At 42.3% G+C, this 17,272-nt stretch overlaps 1 protein-coding gene across 2 annotated transcripts in view; it reads right to left on the bottom strand.

Moving 5' to 3' along the window:
• Positions 1–17,272, bottom strand: part of gabra3 (gamma-aminobutyric acid type A receptor subunit alpha3) — a 115,399-nt gene that overhangs the window by 31,462 nt on the left and 66,665 nt on the right. For both annotated transcript variants that reach the window (XM_058076970.2, XM_058076969.2), the window contains exons 3-4: positions 15,796–15,917; positions 11,592–11,659 (exon numbers count right to left, since the gene is read on the bottom strand). In XM_058076970.2, the coding sequence (XP_057932953.2) occupies positions 11,592–11,659; positions 15,796–15,917 (190 nt within the window). The remainder of the gene's footprint in view (positions 1–11,591; positions 11,660–15,795; positions 15,918–17,272) is intronic.

Below are 17,272 nucleotides of genomic sequence, written 5' to 3' on the forward strand. Positions count from 1 at the left end.
TCAGCCTCTATGTTCTACTCTTCTTCTTGCGAACACCTGATATCTGCTCGTTTATTGGATTTCTGATTATTGCCTGCTCCCGGTCAGCGCTCAGGGCTGCCTTTTCTATAGTTTTAACCTTTGCCTGTCTGGTGTATTTCGGCGTTTGGATAAATAAAATCTCCAAACAGCCTTCTGTATTTGTATTCTTCCCCTCGTATTTGTTGCTGCACCTGCTGCAAACTGCATGCATGGCCAAAGAACCACTTCGATATCTGATGCAAGGAAGGAAGCTACATTTCTTCAAGGATTACAATGAGATTATTACTGTAATTTCCAGTGGATGAGACGCCTGCTTTTTTTCTTAAACTTTTAACCCCATGATTTTTACAGCATTGCAGCTAATTTATAGCTAAATTCTAATCTCCTTTAGTTCAGATTTACTACCCATTGTTAAAATACTGTATCACTCGCAAGTCAGTGAAGGAAATGGTAACACTTTCTTGGGCGGGAGCCAATCACAAGCTATCGGTGGACTCACAACGAGCTTGTCAACCCACGGGAAAATGCGGGAAGTCATTATATGCAATGATAATTGCATAATAACAATATGACAGTCTGACTCACGCTGTCGTCTTCACACAGCAAGTTAACACTAAAAAGGTGCGCCCTGACAAATACACAAACATGTACCAAAGGTTTTACATTATTGTGTCTGAGCAACACATTCATTGGGGCTCTGCGATGACATCAGCCCCCCTCCCTCATATTGGCACATGTTTGTATTTTTCTGAGGTATAACGTTTTAGTGTTAAGTTGCTGTGTGATGATTTAATGTTCGTAGGATTACGCCGTGAGTCAGTCCGAATGACCTTCTGCTATTTGCAATGGACTGAGGGCTCCAGTCAAATAAAGAGCTGACTCGTGCTCACAGACTCGTGCATACCATGATGTGGACACATGTGGCTTACCGACTGGTGCAGCTTATACATGTACAAATCTGTTCTGTACTCTCAATTTAGTGGGTGCATAGACACGTGGTCTATGTGGTTCACCCATAGACAGGTATGCTAACATTAGCATGTGAGCTTTTTAGCACTGCTGATATATATATCTATATAGATATACATATATCATACCATATATATATATCGGTGTGTAAGCATTTTCATGTTCAGTGGTAGCATGCTAGCCTTGTTAGCATGTTAGCATTTGAACCATCCCTCAGTTGCTAACGTTAGCATGTTAGCTTTTTAGTCATTTTTATAGCTATTGTACATGTTTAAAATAACAAACCATTCCAACATTCATTGTACATTTCAGGATTCATACTTTGACAGCATTTCAGTTTTGCTTCAGCTTTGCATTCACACGCAGCGTTTACTGACATTGCTTGGTCTAGTGGTATTTAAGGTTGTGAATAAGGTCAGGTAATTACAGGTACTGCCGTAACAAGACAAGCGTAACAAGAAGGCCTGCGTACAAAATGAGCCAGAAGTGGTGATAAAATGATAAGGTTTGAAAAAGTCAATGTCCAAAACGACGAGGAAGCTAAATGAGACTGAATGATACGAGCCCAGACGGTTAGAAAAAAGCAACAGCGGCACCGTGATGATGACAGGAAGCTGTGTGATAGCCAACAGAATATTGATGCAGCCTCTTTACTTGAAACCAACGCCTCCATTCATTTCTAAACATCAACCGGATTACATTTCAGTCTTTGATGTCTTTGTCAATACTTTATAGTTTAACAGTCTGCTCTTTTCTCTCACATGACAACAGAGGAAGACGTAAATGTACTTTTGAAAATGCCCCCAGCCCGACATACGGCTGTTTGTCTACATTAGCCAAGTCATGTGACAGTTGTGATTTACCGCCCCTGACAAGAACGTGTATATTGCAGGAGAAACGTCTTGGCTCGGGCTTACCGCGCACAAGCGTGATGATGTATGTGGAGACGTCTTCTTCTTGACAACGCACAGCAGGCCAGAGATGACATCCGCCGGTGTGATAATGACACACGGCGTTTTCTTCAGGCAGCGTATCTATTATCTCCTCTCTTTTGGCCTCATTGGCCATTGCACTGATTAGTCAGAGATTTGATGAATGCTTTAATTACCGCTCCTTCTTGGAAAGGAGTCTCTCCCCCTGCACATCTCCCTGCTGGGAGTGGAACCTGTGCACGTCGTAGCGACTCCAGTTATCTTCAGTGTTCATCTTCCCGCTTGGAGGCGTCGACACATCCTGGCGCTTTACCAGGGCGCACTTTGTTCCATAAAGGTAATCAGATGGCAGTAAAGAAATGAAGGACAATGTCCATAACTTCCCAACCCAAAGACTTCATTTGCATCCAAGTAAACACAACCTGCTTTATTGGGCTCTAATTACCGCCTCGGTCAATCCTACTTAGTCAAGATGTTAGCTTTACAATTGCATTACCTAAATTAGTATATTAACCATTGGGAATGTTGACTTGCAAATCAGACAAAAGGTCGTAGAAGCCGGTATATTTACGTTGACACCCAGCATAAGGCCCTATAATTGAATGGAATTTAGCAATAAAAACAATGTCACCAATATTGACATACTGTGAATGAAATACTCACAAACACTAACCACTAACACTATTGCTCTCTGGTTCTACCATATCTTACTTATTGTGTGGAAATATGGGCTAATAACTATAAAAGCAATCTTCACTCGCTAAATGTACTGCAAAAAAGCTAAAATAAAAAAGGCTAAAAATAAGCAATTAGCTAAAAATGTCATCCAATACTTCTCTACAAGAGAGGAGAAATATGATCTCAGGGAAGAAGTACACTTGAAACACTATGCTAGCACTACGTTAAAAAGCATATATATATATATATATATATATATATATATATATATATATATATATCACTATCACTATATTGACACTTACTATGGTACCCATTATGTCATTGGATGCTCATATCACCCCCTACTTTGGTACAAAAATTAAAATTAAAATTAAAATTAAAATTAAAATTAAAATTAAAATTAAAATTAAAATTAAAATTAAAATTAAAATTAAAATTAAAATTAACAAAAAACAAAACTTAAATTATATTAGGAAAGCAGGAAGTGAACAAATGTAATGAAATGTAAATGTAATAACCTTTGCTTCTTCCTACTGTGGAACTACATGTGGAACTATGAACTGAATATAATCTGATGCATGTTCAAATGAAATTAAACCATTACCATTACCAGCACTCTCAAGTGAGTCTGCAAACACTCTTCTTCGAACATGAGCTCGCGTACGCGACGGCCAGTGTGAACCGACTGGTTAGCTTAGGTTAGCCGCGCATGCGTAGTAGTGATAATAAAATACGAGTGCCTTGGCATAGTGTCTTGATAGCAATGGCATCTGCAACTGCGTCTTCTTTAACCACAAGCATCGTTTGTTGAGGATTCTGTAGCCATAAAAATAAAAGATACTTGGAAAAATTGTCCAAGGATGTATTGCATCATCAACTATTGGTGATAAAAGTATTCCATTCATGTTTTTTTCATTTCAAAATGTAAAATATCCTCTGATTTCAGCCCACTCAGATGTGACTGTGTTTACATTTCCATAGTCAGAAAGCAGACCTATTTATTATCCTTGTTTTTTGGACATTTTTGCCCTTTTTCCCATATGTTGTTGTTTGTGTTTGCTTTTGGTGAGTCTAGGGCAGGGATGGGCAAATATTTTGGCTAGTGGGCCGCATTGAGTTAACAAAATTAACCTAGCATGTTTTTGGAATGTGGGAGGAAACCGGAGTACCCCGAGAAAACCCATGCATGCACGGGGAGAACATACAAACTCCACACAGAGATGGTCAAGGGTGGAATTGAACTTGGGTCTCTTAGGCCTGCACGCTAACCACTTGCAGCCCCCACATCAAACTATGTAATTTAAGTAAGTTTGTATGTTCAAAGTTGAAATACTTACAAAGCAACTGGATTCAAACACTTGGTGGGCCGCATGTGTCCCAGGGCCGTAGTTTGCCCACCCCTGGTCTCGGGCCTAACCCATTACTGTTACTCATCGAAACAACTAGCTTCACATGAATTTTTGAATAAAATAATTATTAGTTGGTGATGGACGGGGCTGCAGTCGAGTGGTTAGCGTGCAGACCTCACAGCTAGGAGACCTGAGTTCAATCCCACCCTCGGCCATCTCTGTGTGGAGTTTGCAAGTTCTCCCCGTGCATGCGTGGGTTTTCTCCGGGTACTCCGATTTCCTCCCACATTCCAAAAACATGCTAGGTTAATTAGTGACTCCAAATTGTCCATAGGTATGAATGTGAGTGTGAATGGTTGTTTGTCTATATGTGCCCTGTGATTGGCTGGCCACCAGTTCAGGGTTTGCCTCTCGCCCGAAGACATAATAGGGATAGGCTCTAGCACCCCCCGCAACCCTCATGAGGATAAGCAGTAGAAAATGAATGAATGAATGATGATGGACGTTCACCTGTTTGGTTCACCTGGTGATTTGTTGTTTTTGCATGTCCTTGGCAACTCCTTAGTAGAACAGCAGAGTAGCAACATCCCTCTGAATCTAATCACTTTTAGCCTTGACACAATAAAAACAGTCCTTACTCCATTTTACCCCACTCATTTAAGATACGTACCATGGTGCAAAAGTGAGAAGTTATTAGAGTGACAGCTATTATAGATTGTATAATATCCAACAATCCTCACCAAAATGGAACGGGCCCTTTTCTGGAACAAACATCCTTGTGAATGAATGTCCTCGAAGTAAGAACGTCCCCCACCCCCCACCTACTTAGTGGAGATCAGTGTCAAGATCGTAACCTACATTCTCGGTCTTGGTCTGTCGCAGTGCAGAGATGTTGTCCACACCCCGACTTGCAACAACAGTACTTGTTATTTACTCAATGTTGAATGCGGTTGCATTTCTGAAAGAGGAGAGGGAGGTGTGGTGTGCTGGGGTTCCGGTGAAGACATTTCTGGGACAGTTGCGCTTCCAGAGATGCGTAATTGCACCAGCGGCGATACAGTGCATGTCAAAGAAATAGATCCCTCGGATATACGCGGTTATTTGTTTGAGGAACAGCTCATTTTCAACAATTTCTCCAAGCGTTTGATGCCCGCATGGTGTGGCTTTAGGGAGGGAGGGAGCTTTTCCCATTTAATACAGTCGTAGCCCGCTTGAGGATGAATCAAATTGGCATTAGCAAGTTGACATTTTCACTCACAGGAAGGTTTAGACAGTATCTAAAACAACACTGATTATTCCTGAAGGTGCCGCCGCTGAAAGAAGTGCAGGATCGGTTGTCATGAAACCGGGATGCTGTTGTTCCTCAGGAGTAAAGATTGCGGTCGGCTGAAGAAATGGAAAACGCTGACAGATATCCCAGCCAGCTTGCATTCCAGGAGAAAATGCCTTTTTTTTCCCAAAGCGGCACAGCAGCTCTTAAAAACAACATTTTTGAGTCCTTTCCACGTTGACATTTAAGTCTGAGTATCGGAGCCTAACGATTTCATTTCCGGAGCCGACTTTGAAAACAAACGTTGACCCCATCCCCATTTGACTTTTTATCGCTTGCGAGCACAGTCATTGTGTTTACACTTCAGATGAAATCATGAATCAAATGAAAAATGTACAAAATACATCAAGAGTCTTGAACCAGTCATGATGTGCTATATATATCACTATATTGACACTTACTATGGTACCCATTATGGCATTGGATGCTCATATCACCGAGTACTTCGGTACGAGTTACATTATTAAAAAAAAACAAAAACAAACCAAAAAAAACTTAAACTGTATTATGGAAAGCAGGAAGTGAACAAATGTAACAGTTACTGATTGTAAAAGTACCAGATGGAGGGGTAGGATTTAATAAGCTTTGCTTCTTCCTACTCCTTTTGGACATGTGGAACTGTGAACTGATTATGTGATGCATTCAATTGTAATCTGATGCATGTTCAAATTAAATTAAACCATTACCATTACCAAATAAGTCAACATGCGTTCAAGAGCGCCTCCTTTGTTAGCATTTGAAGTGGCACAACACCCGCCCACTAAGCGCTCGACTCCCTTTTGGAACTTAGTCCCAATTTCAGCAATTTATAGTGCTCGTTATTCAAGTCCAGAGTCTAGACCTACTTAGTTAGTCTGGCCCGCTATGGCCTGTTTTTCTCGGTGTGGTGTGAATGCATTTTTTCTTAACCGCTTCAAACCAATCCAGCATCAAAATGTTCAGCAAATTGAAAACAATTTGGCTATCTATCAGGACTTGGCGATATATTCCATATTTACAGTTATTTCATATCACATTTTGTCTGTTGACAATGAATGGGCAATTTTATTTTGGTGGAATATAATTTCCCATTTTCCGTTATTGCGGCTTTTCTTTTTACCGATCCTACTGGGGGACACGGTTCGGGTGGCAGAGCGGTTATTATGCCAACCCGACAGTTGCTGGTTTGATCCTACATTACATCCAACATTTCAAATTCCACTGTTTTTATTCTGCTAACAATGGACAAATGAAATGGCACTCCTTTAAGGTGGAAAATCCATTTTTAATAACATTCACATGTTCTGCAGGGCGACATGGCTCAGGTGGTAGATCAGTCAGCTCCCAACCCGATGGTTGCTGGTTTGATCCTCATATAACCATTCAATTTGTTTCACCGTTTTTTTTTGTCCGCTAGCTAGTCTTGCTACTCAGTGGCTTCCAACCATTCCAGCATCAAAATGTTTAACTAGTCCTCACGTAATTTCACATTTCCATTTTTACATCCCAACATGTCAGATTTCGCTACTGCCACATCTTCAACCACTTCAGCTCATTCAAAGCTAAATCATTTCCCATAATTCAATGCTTCCGTGACATTTTTCCAGTTGGAAAATGAACGGACAATTTCATTGTGGACATCTGCTTAATCCGCAGGGCGACATGGCTGAGGTGGAAGATTGGTTATCGGTCAACCTGACGGTTGCTGGTGCGATCCTCGAGTTCAACATATTATACATATATTTATACATTCTGACAATCAATCTCCATTTTTGCATTCCAACATTTCAAAGTCTTCTCTTTTTGTCTGCTTTATTAATATTCTGTGCACAGTAGCGTGGCTCAGGTCGAGTGCTTGGCTCCCAACCTGATGGTTGCTGGTTCCATCCTCAGTCCGTGAATAGATTTCAACACATTTCCGGGATATTTCAACATTTCAGCTCAGCTTGGCATGTACTACTGCAATGTAGTACTGCAATGTAACCATTGTATTCATTCAATAGAGACGCTGTACTACATAATAACGTCATATTTTTTGATCACAGTGCAAAATGACACTTTTTCACTGACTGCGGTGAACCTTTGGAGGTGAGACTGGAGTGTTGAAACAGAATGCTTGATGCCTTGATGTCGTGTTTATGTGCTCACGGAGAATGCAAACAGCGTTGCCTGAGGCCGCGCCGAGTCTTGGGTGTGCAACAATGATGATGATATTGAAACATCCAGCCCACAAGTGACAATGCAGACGGTGCGAGCCCGTTAGAAATGATGGCCCGAGCCTCGTCTGGAAATTGATGCATAAATACTTTCAAGGTACATTGTTGGACCTTCAGGGCTACAATGGCATGTCACTGGGGTAATACCATTTCAGGTTGTAACCCCAAAGCTGAGCATGCAGCGTACTATTGTGTAAATGTTGCTTTTACATTCCAACATTCTCACTGTAAAAGTGCTTTCGGGTTGTGGCTGTTCTTCTTTCAGAGGCAAACTGTGGAGTTGGAACAGCGTTGCCAGACGTACGATAATAAATGTATTTGGTGGATCATTTCACCCACAAAGGGGGGTAATTTGACCCCTGAGATACATGGTCATTAGCAAACACATACAGGATACGTCGTGCCTCTTTACAGCCGGCTGGGGGCACTGTCCTGCTTGCTAGTGGACGTTAAAAACAGCCTTCCATCAACTTTGGTAATGGTAATGGTAATGGTTTTATTTCATTTGAACATGCATCAGATTACAACTGAATGCATCACATAATCACAGTTCCACATTCAGTCCGAAAAGGAGTAGGAAGAAGCAAAGCTTATTAAATCTTTCCCCTCCATCTGGTACTTTTACAATCACTAACTGTTACATTTGTAACTTTTGGTGTTTTTGTTTCCTTGTAATATCACAACACAAAAATATGACCTTTCTCATTAGATTATAACTTTAGCTATAAATTATTGCTGATTTTTTTATTTTTTATGTTTTTTTTTGTTTTTTTTTATACTGGCCCCCAGGCCACACTTTGGACACCCCTGTATTAAGAGTGAATCTACTGCATATGTGTAATAATAATAACATTTAATGAATAAGCCACAGGCACATACAGTATATGTAGAAGCCTCCTTCAAAATATGATTTCTACAACATTCTATTTTGCACAGTGATGGACCTTTTGGGATCTGTTAATCCTTGCTCTCTCCGCAAGACCCCATGAGACTTGCTTCTCTTGGTGAGAAGCTAAAATTCCATTTTTGTGGAAAAGTCCACGCAGCATCAGGCTGCACCAATCTAAACAACACGCCTGTGCAGTCCTGGGGGGACCGGACGGTGGGCCGTATTCACCCAACCACACTCTTCTTAAGTCCCCCACATGCCATCTGTACGCCCTCGTATCGGACCATTGATTCATGGTGTTTCAAAACAAGACAATACAAGAGAGGGGCTACAAAGTCAGGCCAGAAAACCCCAGAGGTGATATCTGCTGAAAAAGATAAAGTACTCTCTATTGTGATAAGAGAACTAACATATTCTCATGACCCCGATGTCCTCAGGCTGTGAGCGGATGAGCATGAATGGTCTCGTAAAGGATTTTTTGTCTTAATATTATGCATGCACATCCAGTATGTTCTGTAAAAGAATGGAAAAAGAATCTATAGGTCAGGGGTGCCCACACTGTCGGGATGTCCGATATTGGCTTTTTTGCCGAATACCGATATGCCGATATTGTCCAACTCTCAAATTGCAATACTGATATCAATACCGATATGTGTAACATGACATATCTCCTGTGGTGGAATGAACACATATGTGTTGTATACAGCATTTTTCAAATATTGGTTTTCATAATTGGGTAAAAATCTGACACCGATATCAACCGATTTTCGGGCCAATGATTATCAGACATCCCTAATCATTACACATCATTCCTCGGTCGTTGTGTACATAACCTGAGTAGTATGGGTGTGTTAAACATACACTTCATGTATCACGTCCAGTAATCATTTGCTGTCAAACATTACTGATACACTAGAAATGGAAATGATTTAACAAAAGACGATGGAGCCGAAGTCAAGGCGACACATTGAAAATGTGTCAGCAGAGGACACACTTTCCATTTCATCATAAAATAATAGTTTAACTGGCGGAAGTTTAGAAAACAACCATTTCTATAATGGAGTTCAGGACATGAAGCAAAGCCCTCAAACATTAATTCATTCATTCATTTTCACGGGGGGTGCTGGAGCCTTTCCCGGCTGTCTTTGGGCGAGAGGCGGGGTACACCCTGGACTGGTTGCCAGCCAATCACAGGGCGGCATTAAACAATTCAGGTTTTTTTTCTACATAACTGGCCACTACAAGTAAACGCTACAACTTCATCTTTGGGGGAGCAAGCGTGAATCCGGTTAATGTTAGCCGACTCATGTCATGTGACATCTGCAAGGCCACATTTGACGTAACGGGCACCCCTGCTATCAGTCATGCACAACCAGGGATTGGACTCCGTACATGAATTTGATAACAATTATTCGTGATGAGTTCATCAAGTATTTGCCACGTTGCCTGACAGCCTGACGATAGTGAGGACAGACTTTTACATAATCTCCTGCAAGTACCCCTTTAATGAAAGAAAGGGGAATACTTTCTAAAAACCTCAGCCACCCTAATTATTGTCAGTGATATATCTATTTGAAGAGATCCTTGCGGATTTGTGTGAAGTTTGCCTTTGACAGCCCTGAACTACACCGCAGCACTTTCTTGTTAGAGAGCGAAACAAGACCAAAGAACTCCAAAGCCCGCTAATCTTACTACATCCTACAAGATGTCGAGACAGCTCCGAGCTGAACTGGAAAAACTTCCTTAGCCCAAGGCGGTCAATTAGAGCTGCATGATCAAATGTGTCAAAAGCTACATACTAGGATCCCGAGACAAAGACTGAACCATCTCCTGCGCCTGCTGTTTAAAGGCACTCATCCAAGGGCTATTAAATGCCTCACGGAATGTCACTAATGCAGTGTTTGGGCAGTTTGGGCGGACCATGTAGATTTTTCCCTCTCAAATAAATGAGTGTTTATTGGGCGGTGAGCCTATCGCTGACATCTGCAAGGCCATCGACTGCAAATCACATTAGTAGTGATCGTAAAAGATTCTTTTTTTAGGTACTTCTATACACACCTTGGACACGTTCCTGCACTGGATTGGGGACAGTACAGTGGAACCTCGGTTTTCCAAAGGAAGGTGCTTGTCAGTAGCCATGTTTAAGTGAGGAGTTTTTCTCTTTCCGAATGGAATCTTTCGGAATGACCTTTCCGAAATCAATGGCATACGTGGAAAGGAATATCTATCTATCTATCTATTCTGCGCTGAAAGAACGCACCCGGGATAAATCTAAACATTAAAAGATAAAATTCAATCTAGCTAATATTTTATAATTAAACTCGGGACATGTTTTATATAGATACGTATATATTTTCTATTTTAATAAAAGTGGACAGCTGGGATAGGCTCCAGCACCACCCACCCTCGTGAGGAAAAAGCGGTAGAAAATGAATGAATTAATTCATAAATGGGACAAGGAAGTCATTCATTCATTCAATCATTTTCTACCGCTTTTTCCTCAAGAGGGTCGTGGGGGGTGCTGGAGCCTATCCCAGCTGTCTTCGGGCGAGAGGCGGGGTACACCCTGGACTGGTGGCCAGCCAATCACAGGGCACATTTAGACAAACAACCATTCACACTCACATTCATACCTATGGACAATTTGGAGTGGCCAATTAACCTAGCATGTTTTTGGAATGTGGGAGGAAACCGGAGTACCCGGAGAAAATCCACGCATGCACGGGGAGAACATGCAAACTCCACACAGAGATGGCCGACGGTGGATTGGAACCCTGGTCTCCTAGCTGTGAGGTCTGCGCGCTAACCACTAGACCGCCATGCCGCCCGGGACAAGGAAGTCATCCCACGAAATGTTGCGGTTTGATTATCGCTCCCTCGCTTTTTTATTGATCACAGATTTCAAAATAACTCACAATAAAGAAGGTGAGAAATGACTCATAGCCATGTGTCGTGGCCTCGTCTGTGTATCTCTTGTATCGCCTGTCCTTGCCCTTTGCTGTTGCCTATTGGCCGTCTTCATCAACCAAAACGTGATGTTGAATGTTCATCACTCTATTTCAGTCCTAATTCATTTATTCATTCATTTCCAATATTTTTCTGCATGTAAGACTAAATTGTTGGACACCAAAAGTGTTTACATTTTTGGCTGTTTGGAACAATGCATTGGTCCGTTTTCATAGACGGATTCATCACAAAAATCACAAACAGCAGAAGAATACTCACCATATCTGTATCTGACACTGGACCAAAACTTGTCACATAAATGTTTGTCTTCACTTCCGTCACGCTCTCTGCAAAGAAAAGATTGGAACATGTCACACAGAGCACAGCTTCAATCAGTCCGTTCTCTAGCGGAAGCTCTCTTTGAACGATAACAAGCATTCACACCGTGACGGCATCATCAACAGGCTATTTAGTTTGCTGCAGGTCTGGATCCTTCCTGCCGTATTCAAGCTGGATGTGAGAAAGGACAGTTTTCACGCCAATGTCAATTCCGGCCTGAGCCAGTTGGGAGGTAGTTTGAGCCACTGCACGCCACTAGGCACCTTCTTGGCGACACTCAGCAAATTGCATTGGCGTGAGCTAGCACCAGCTGGCTCCGGCCCAGTGGACTCTTAGCATAAACTTTTCTATCGGTAGTCAGGGTTGGAGGAATAATCATGTACTCACAGATAACAGGAACAATTCTTATTGTTGAAGGAAAAGTGGACTTTTTTAATGAATTATATGCTGTGCACCTGAAATGCACTTCATCTACACCGCGAGTGTGGCCAGCGCACTTTGCAATTTTTGTGAGTGGGATCACTCTCACTGTGATTGTTTATTACGCTGAAAAACCTACATGTGAGGTTTTGGTGTCGTGTGTGCAAGTCAGACAATTTACCACTGCGCAGGGTGCGCTTCGTCTGCACCGGACCAGTCCAAGTCAGAGCTGGCAATCTTTCAGGTACTTTTGGAACTTTTTGTCCCCATATTTTCACTGCACCAGGCTGAAAATGTGGACACTTCCCCTGGTGTGCCGCCATGCCCATCTTGGCGCAGTCCAGCCTACCAAATTACCAAATTGGCTGCGCACAGTGGTGCGCTGTATGGAATTACCACTGCGTGGGGTGCGCCACAACCACAAAATTAGCATGAGTGTTAAATTATCCAAACTCAAAAACAGCAGCAGCAGTGTTGGCAGCAGTATGTAGCGTTTACCATTCTGTGGTGACCTGAGGTATTGTGAGCGAGTGTGTGGTGCAGTTAGTCGCTAGCCAGCTAGTAGATATCCGTTGTGTTGTGGCGAGGTGCCACTACGCTACTAACGTAGTTCTTGGGCGTAACAATGGTCAAAACAATAACAATAATATAATGTAGCTGTGGCTTAGTTATTATGTAGGTCACATGATGCTTTTTGGAGTTTTTTTCTGAAGGCTTTCTAGACAAAATAGGTGCATCCCATGATACACATTTTTACCTGCCTCTTTTTGTCTGTTTTTAAATCTTTAGAACACACAGAAGAGTAGGAATAAGTCCATTAAGCGCATGGAAAATAATCAATATTAATCAATACATCGAATGCATCGGCTCATTCACTGGATATGGATGCAATTTACGGGTGAAATCTAGATTCATCGTGATGCGTTTGTGGGTATCGGTAAAATATGATGCAAGCGCCATTTTATTAATGTTCAACTTCACCCGATATGCTGTTCCCCAGGTGCATTGAATGCACCATCATTATTTGGTGTTTTGTATTGAATACGGACGGAAGCCGTGAGGCACATCCAACTACTAGTAAAACAGCATGGACGTTCGTAGCAAGCAGCAGCGAGGAACTTTCTATATTTAACCCCCCCGCAACGTTTAAATGGTGGACACCACAACACAGACAAGTCTACCGCCTCCTCCCCGTCTAGTTCCTCGTCGGACACCGGGGAAGAACCAAGCAAATCAGGTCAGAACAAGTGGATCTTCCGCTGCTTTCCAAATTGTCCAGGAGCTATTTGTCCGTCCCTGCAACAAGTGCCCCCCACCATCTGAACGAGTGTTCAGCACAGCAGGTGACATTAGAACAGCAGAGCAGTTGGCTTCTTCCTGAATTTGTAAACAATTTAAAAAGGGTAGAAGTTGTTTTCCACTTTCTGCTCCTCACTACTGTATTAGCCTAGCTGCTAGCTCATTCATATTAGCAGTATGTTTTGCACACAGGAATATAAACAAACATTGATTGCACTGTTGAAAGTGTCACTTTAACTTTGTTGTTGCTGTACTGTATTTTTTACAGCAGTAATTATTGTTGAATTGTTTGACTCCACCACTGAACCACTGCTATTGGAATTGCATAGCCCATGTGAAAGTGGGAGGAAAGTTGTTTTTGAAAAGTTGTTGCTGTTTTAAGATGACAAAAAGAATGATGAAGAAGTGGTGCATAGTAAAAAAGACAAACAGCACTTTAGTTGAATTTACTGCCAAGTGCCTAGAAGGAATAAAGCCAAATCCTTTTTGTAGGACCATACGGAATTCCATTTTTTCCCTTTGCTTATTTGCATCATGTTGAATTGCATCATATCGCAAGAAATTGCACCATATCATATGGGATTGCATTGATGTGAACTAATTGATTATCACATCGTATCGCATCATATCGTGACGAGGGTGAATCGTATCGCCAGAAAATTCCATGTATCGTTAAAGTATCATATCGCCGGCAGTGCATCGAATCGTCCTCAGTGCTGAGATTCACACCCCTAGTGTCCATGTCTCACATACAAATTGTGGATGAAGAAATTTCCCCCAAAATACACTTTTCATTGACGTTTAGAAGAAATACTTTTGAGGATAGCTGGTTAGCTGGCAAGATTGCCAGGTGGAAACAATGCAGGAGTCGAACTACCGGCAAGACTATCGGGATGTTATGTCATGTCTGCAGGGCTAGAAACGGTATTTAGAAAGTCATGAGCAGATTTTCTATGCTGGAACTCGGAAAATGAATGCTGTATAGTGGAAGTTCATTTAACGCGGTCCGATCTGGAACCAATTAAGCACTACAAACGAGGGACGACTGTGTTAGTGTGGATTACTGACTCAAACTTGTTTTGTCCAGTCCAGCATTAGCATCCGTCCTGAAACATTTGCTGCTCAGCAAGGAGGAGCTTAGCACGGAACGTATGGCCCTCCGTGGCTCTTCCATAACGAGGACAATTAATTGCCATTACACACTCTTATAGACATATCATAACCACATTAAATGTGATCATCTTTTATGACTCTCCAATGTGTTTTTTCCTCATATTTTGGAATAATTACGCGTATCGTTGCACATGATGAAAACCATCACCGCGCAGCAATTCAATTAAGAACCGCGGTATTAATTCTGAGGAAAAACACGCCTTGATTTTAAAACATTAAGTAGGACACCATGCGAGAGTCGAGAGAGGCCGAAATCTGTCTTCCTCTCTTTGTGGGTTGAATCAGCTCCTTTGGGGGGGATGTGTGAAGCAGGCTTTTGGGCTCTTGGTGAGACAAATAGCTTCCCCCTGTAGCACAACAACCAGAGAGTGATGAGGCTTTTATCCAAAAGTGAAGGAGATACTTTGCGCTAACTACGTCCCAGACCTAAGAGACCACCCACAGGTGAAATCTCCGCTCCTGTGGCGAAGAACCCCCGTGAGAGGTGAGATCCACTTCCACATGAATCATCCCGAGGACACAAATAGTTCTGGCAAAGTATGTGATTATCGCAGAGCTGCATCAGCGGTTTGCATGGCGGGCATCGGCGGGGGGCAGAATGAGTTTGCCATTTTTTCTGTTTACAACAATGCATCAGTGTGAATAGATGCTGATGAAAATGAAATTATACTATGCAGTCTGATTATCTGAGATGTTTGCACGTAATTATGTCTCATCGAACTCTTTAGGTCTGGAATCAACCTCGAGTAATAACATTTCCATTTTGCAACCGTTTTAAAAAGGATTCATTTGCAACACAAATGACTTCCTGTCACACTAAACGGATACATCCATAATTCCAACAAGAACGGCCTCCACATCCTCTGACTTGGACAAACAAGCCGTGGATGCATTGCGCCTGATTTCTCTGCTGCCTGGCTAGCGCTCCAAGGTCCTGCAGCTTGGTGGTCGGCAGCCCGGTAGCAACGCTTGTGGCCTCGGCAGCGAGCAGCCAAGCGGAAGCACGCATTCCAGCTGGATGACTGAGAAAAGTCTGCTCAAGCATGTGGCCTTGCTTTGTTGAAGCTTTGGAGGAAATGGCGCCATTTAGACGGCTTTCTACCGACATATGTGCTTGTCCGCCGTGACTGAAAGCTTTCACTCCGGGACCGTGCACCCAATAGCCAATACCTGCTCTGCACCACACAAAGCAGCTGGTACTTGTGTGTCATTAAAACGTACTGTACCCATATGAGTACGTACTGTACCTTACCTCCTAGCCCAGGACGTAGTCTGTTGTCATAGCCGTCCAACAGTCTGTCTAAGATTTGGGTGTAAATGGTGATGTTGTCCTTACTGTCACCAGGCAGCGGCTCTTTGTGTCCAACGACGGCCCTGCAGAAAGAAATTGAACATCTTGACGCAAAATATAGGCAACAAGGCAAATTATAGCATACTCGAGTATTTTTACACAGAAATATTTGGGAAAGCCTTTCCACGAGTGCTGGAGAACCCGGTCGGTACATGAACCTTCGGTACAAAAGCCACAATGTGGTTCTCATCTCTCGAGGAACCCTGGTCACTCGTTTCTCCCTGTCCACTTTATCCACACCTATCACTCGTTTTTCCCTTTGCCTCTTTATCCACACCTATCACTCGTTTCTCCGTCTTCTTTATCCACACCTATCACTCATTTCTCCGTCTTCTTTATCCACACCTATCACTCGTTTCTCCCTGTCCACTTTATCCACACCTAACACTCGTTTCTCCCTGTCCAATCTATCCACACCTATGTATCACTCGTTTCTTGGTGTCCACTTTATCCACACCTATCACTCATTTCCCCTGTCCTCTTTATCCGCACCAAGCATTAATTTCTCGCTGTCCTCTTTATCGCACCTATCAGTCGTTTCTCCCCGTCCAATCTATCCACACCTATTACTCGTTTCTCGTTGACCTCTTTATCTACACGTATCACTCGTTTCTCCCTGTCCACTTTATCCACACCTTTCACTCGTTTCTCCCTGTCCACTTTATCCACAACTATCACTTGTTTCTCCCTGTCCACTTTATCCACACCTATTACTCGTTTCTCGTTGTCCTCTTTATCTACACCTATCACTCGTTTCTCCCTGTGCACTTTATCCACACCTAGCACTCATTTCTCCCTGTCACTTTATCCACACCTACCACTTGTTTCTCGCTGTCCACTTTATCCACACCTAGCACTTGTTTCTCCCTGTCCACTTTATCCACACCTATCACTCGTTTCTCCCTGTCCTCTTTATCGCACCTATCACTCATTTTCCCTGTCCAGTCTATCCACACCTATGCCCCGTCTCTCCCTGTCCTCTTTACATGTCCAAATGTGAAAACATAAATTAGTTAAATATTTTATTGACTATAAGTCCAGGTACTGTACATACCGCGGTCTGCCAATTAGTGATACCTGAGTATTCTGGCAAAAGACTAATCTCTTAGTAATTATATTCTTGTAAGTGTCAACTTTTTTTCATCGAATTGACTCCGCACTGAAAGCTTTGATTAGAAAATTCATCACATGGTTTAAGCCACCAGTTATTAAAGATTTTTCTAAAATTAAATGTCCCATATTCCTTGTGACTATATAGAAAGGCAATTATTCTATAGAGTGCTGATGAGTTAATGACTATAGTCTTTTAATTAAAGCAAAATCCCTTGAGAGGATAAAATATCCCAGTAACCCCCTATCAGCAAACTCTCGGGTAAAC

This window comes from Doryrhamphus excisus, linkage group LG1 (assembly GCF_037039965.1).
Source record: "Doryrhamphus excisus strain RoL-2023G ecotype Guam linkage group LG1, RoL_Dexc_Guam_v1.1, whole genome shotgun sequence".
In the NCBI taxonomy this organism is placed as follows: Eukaryota; Metazoa; Chordata; class Actinopteri; order Syngnathiformes; family Syngnathidae; genus Doryrhamphus; species Doryrhamphus excisus.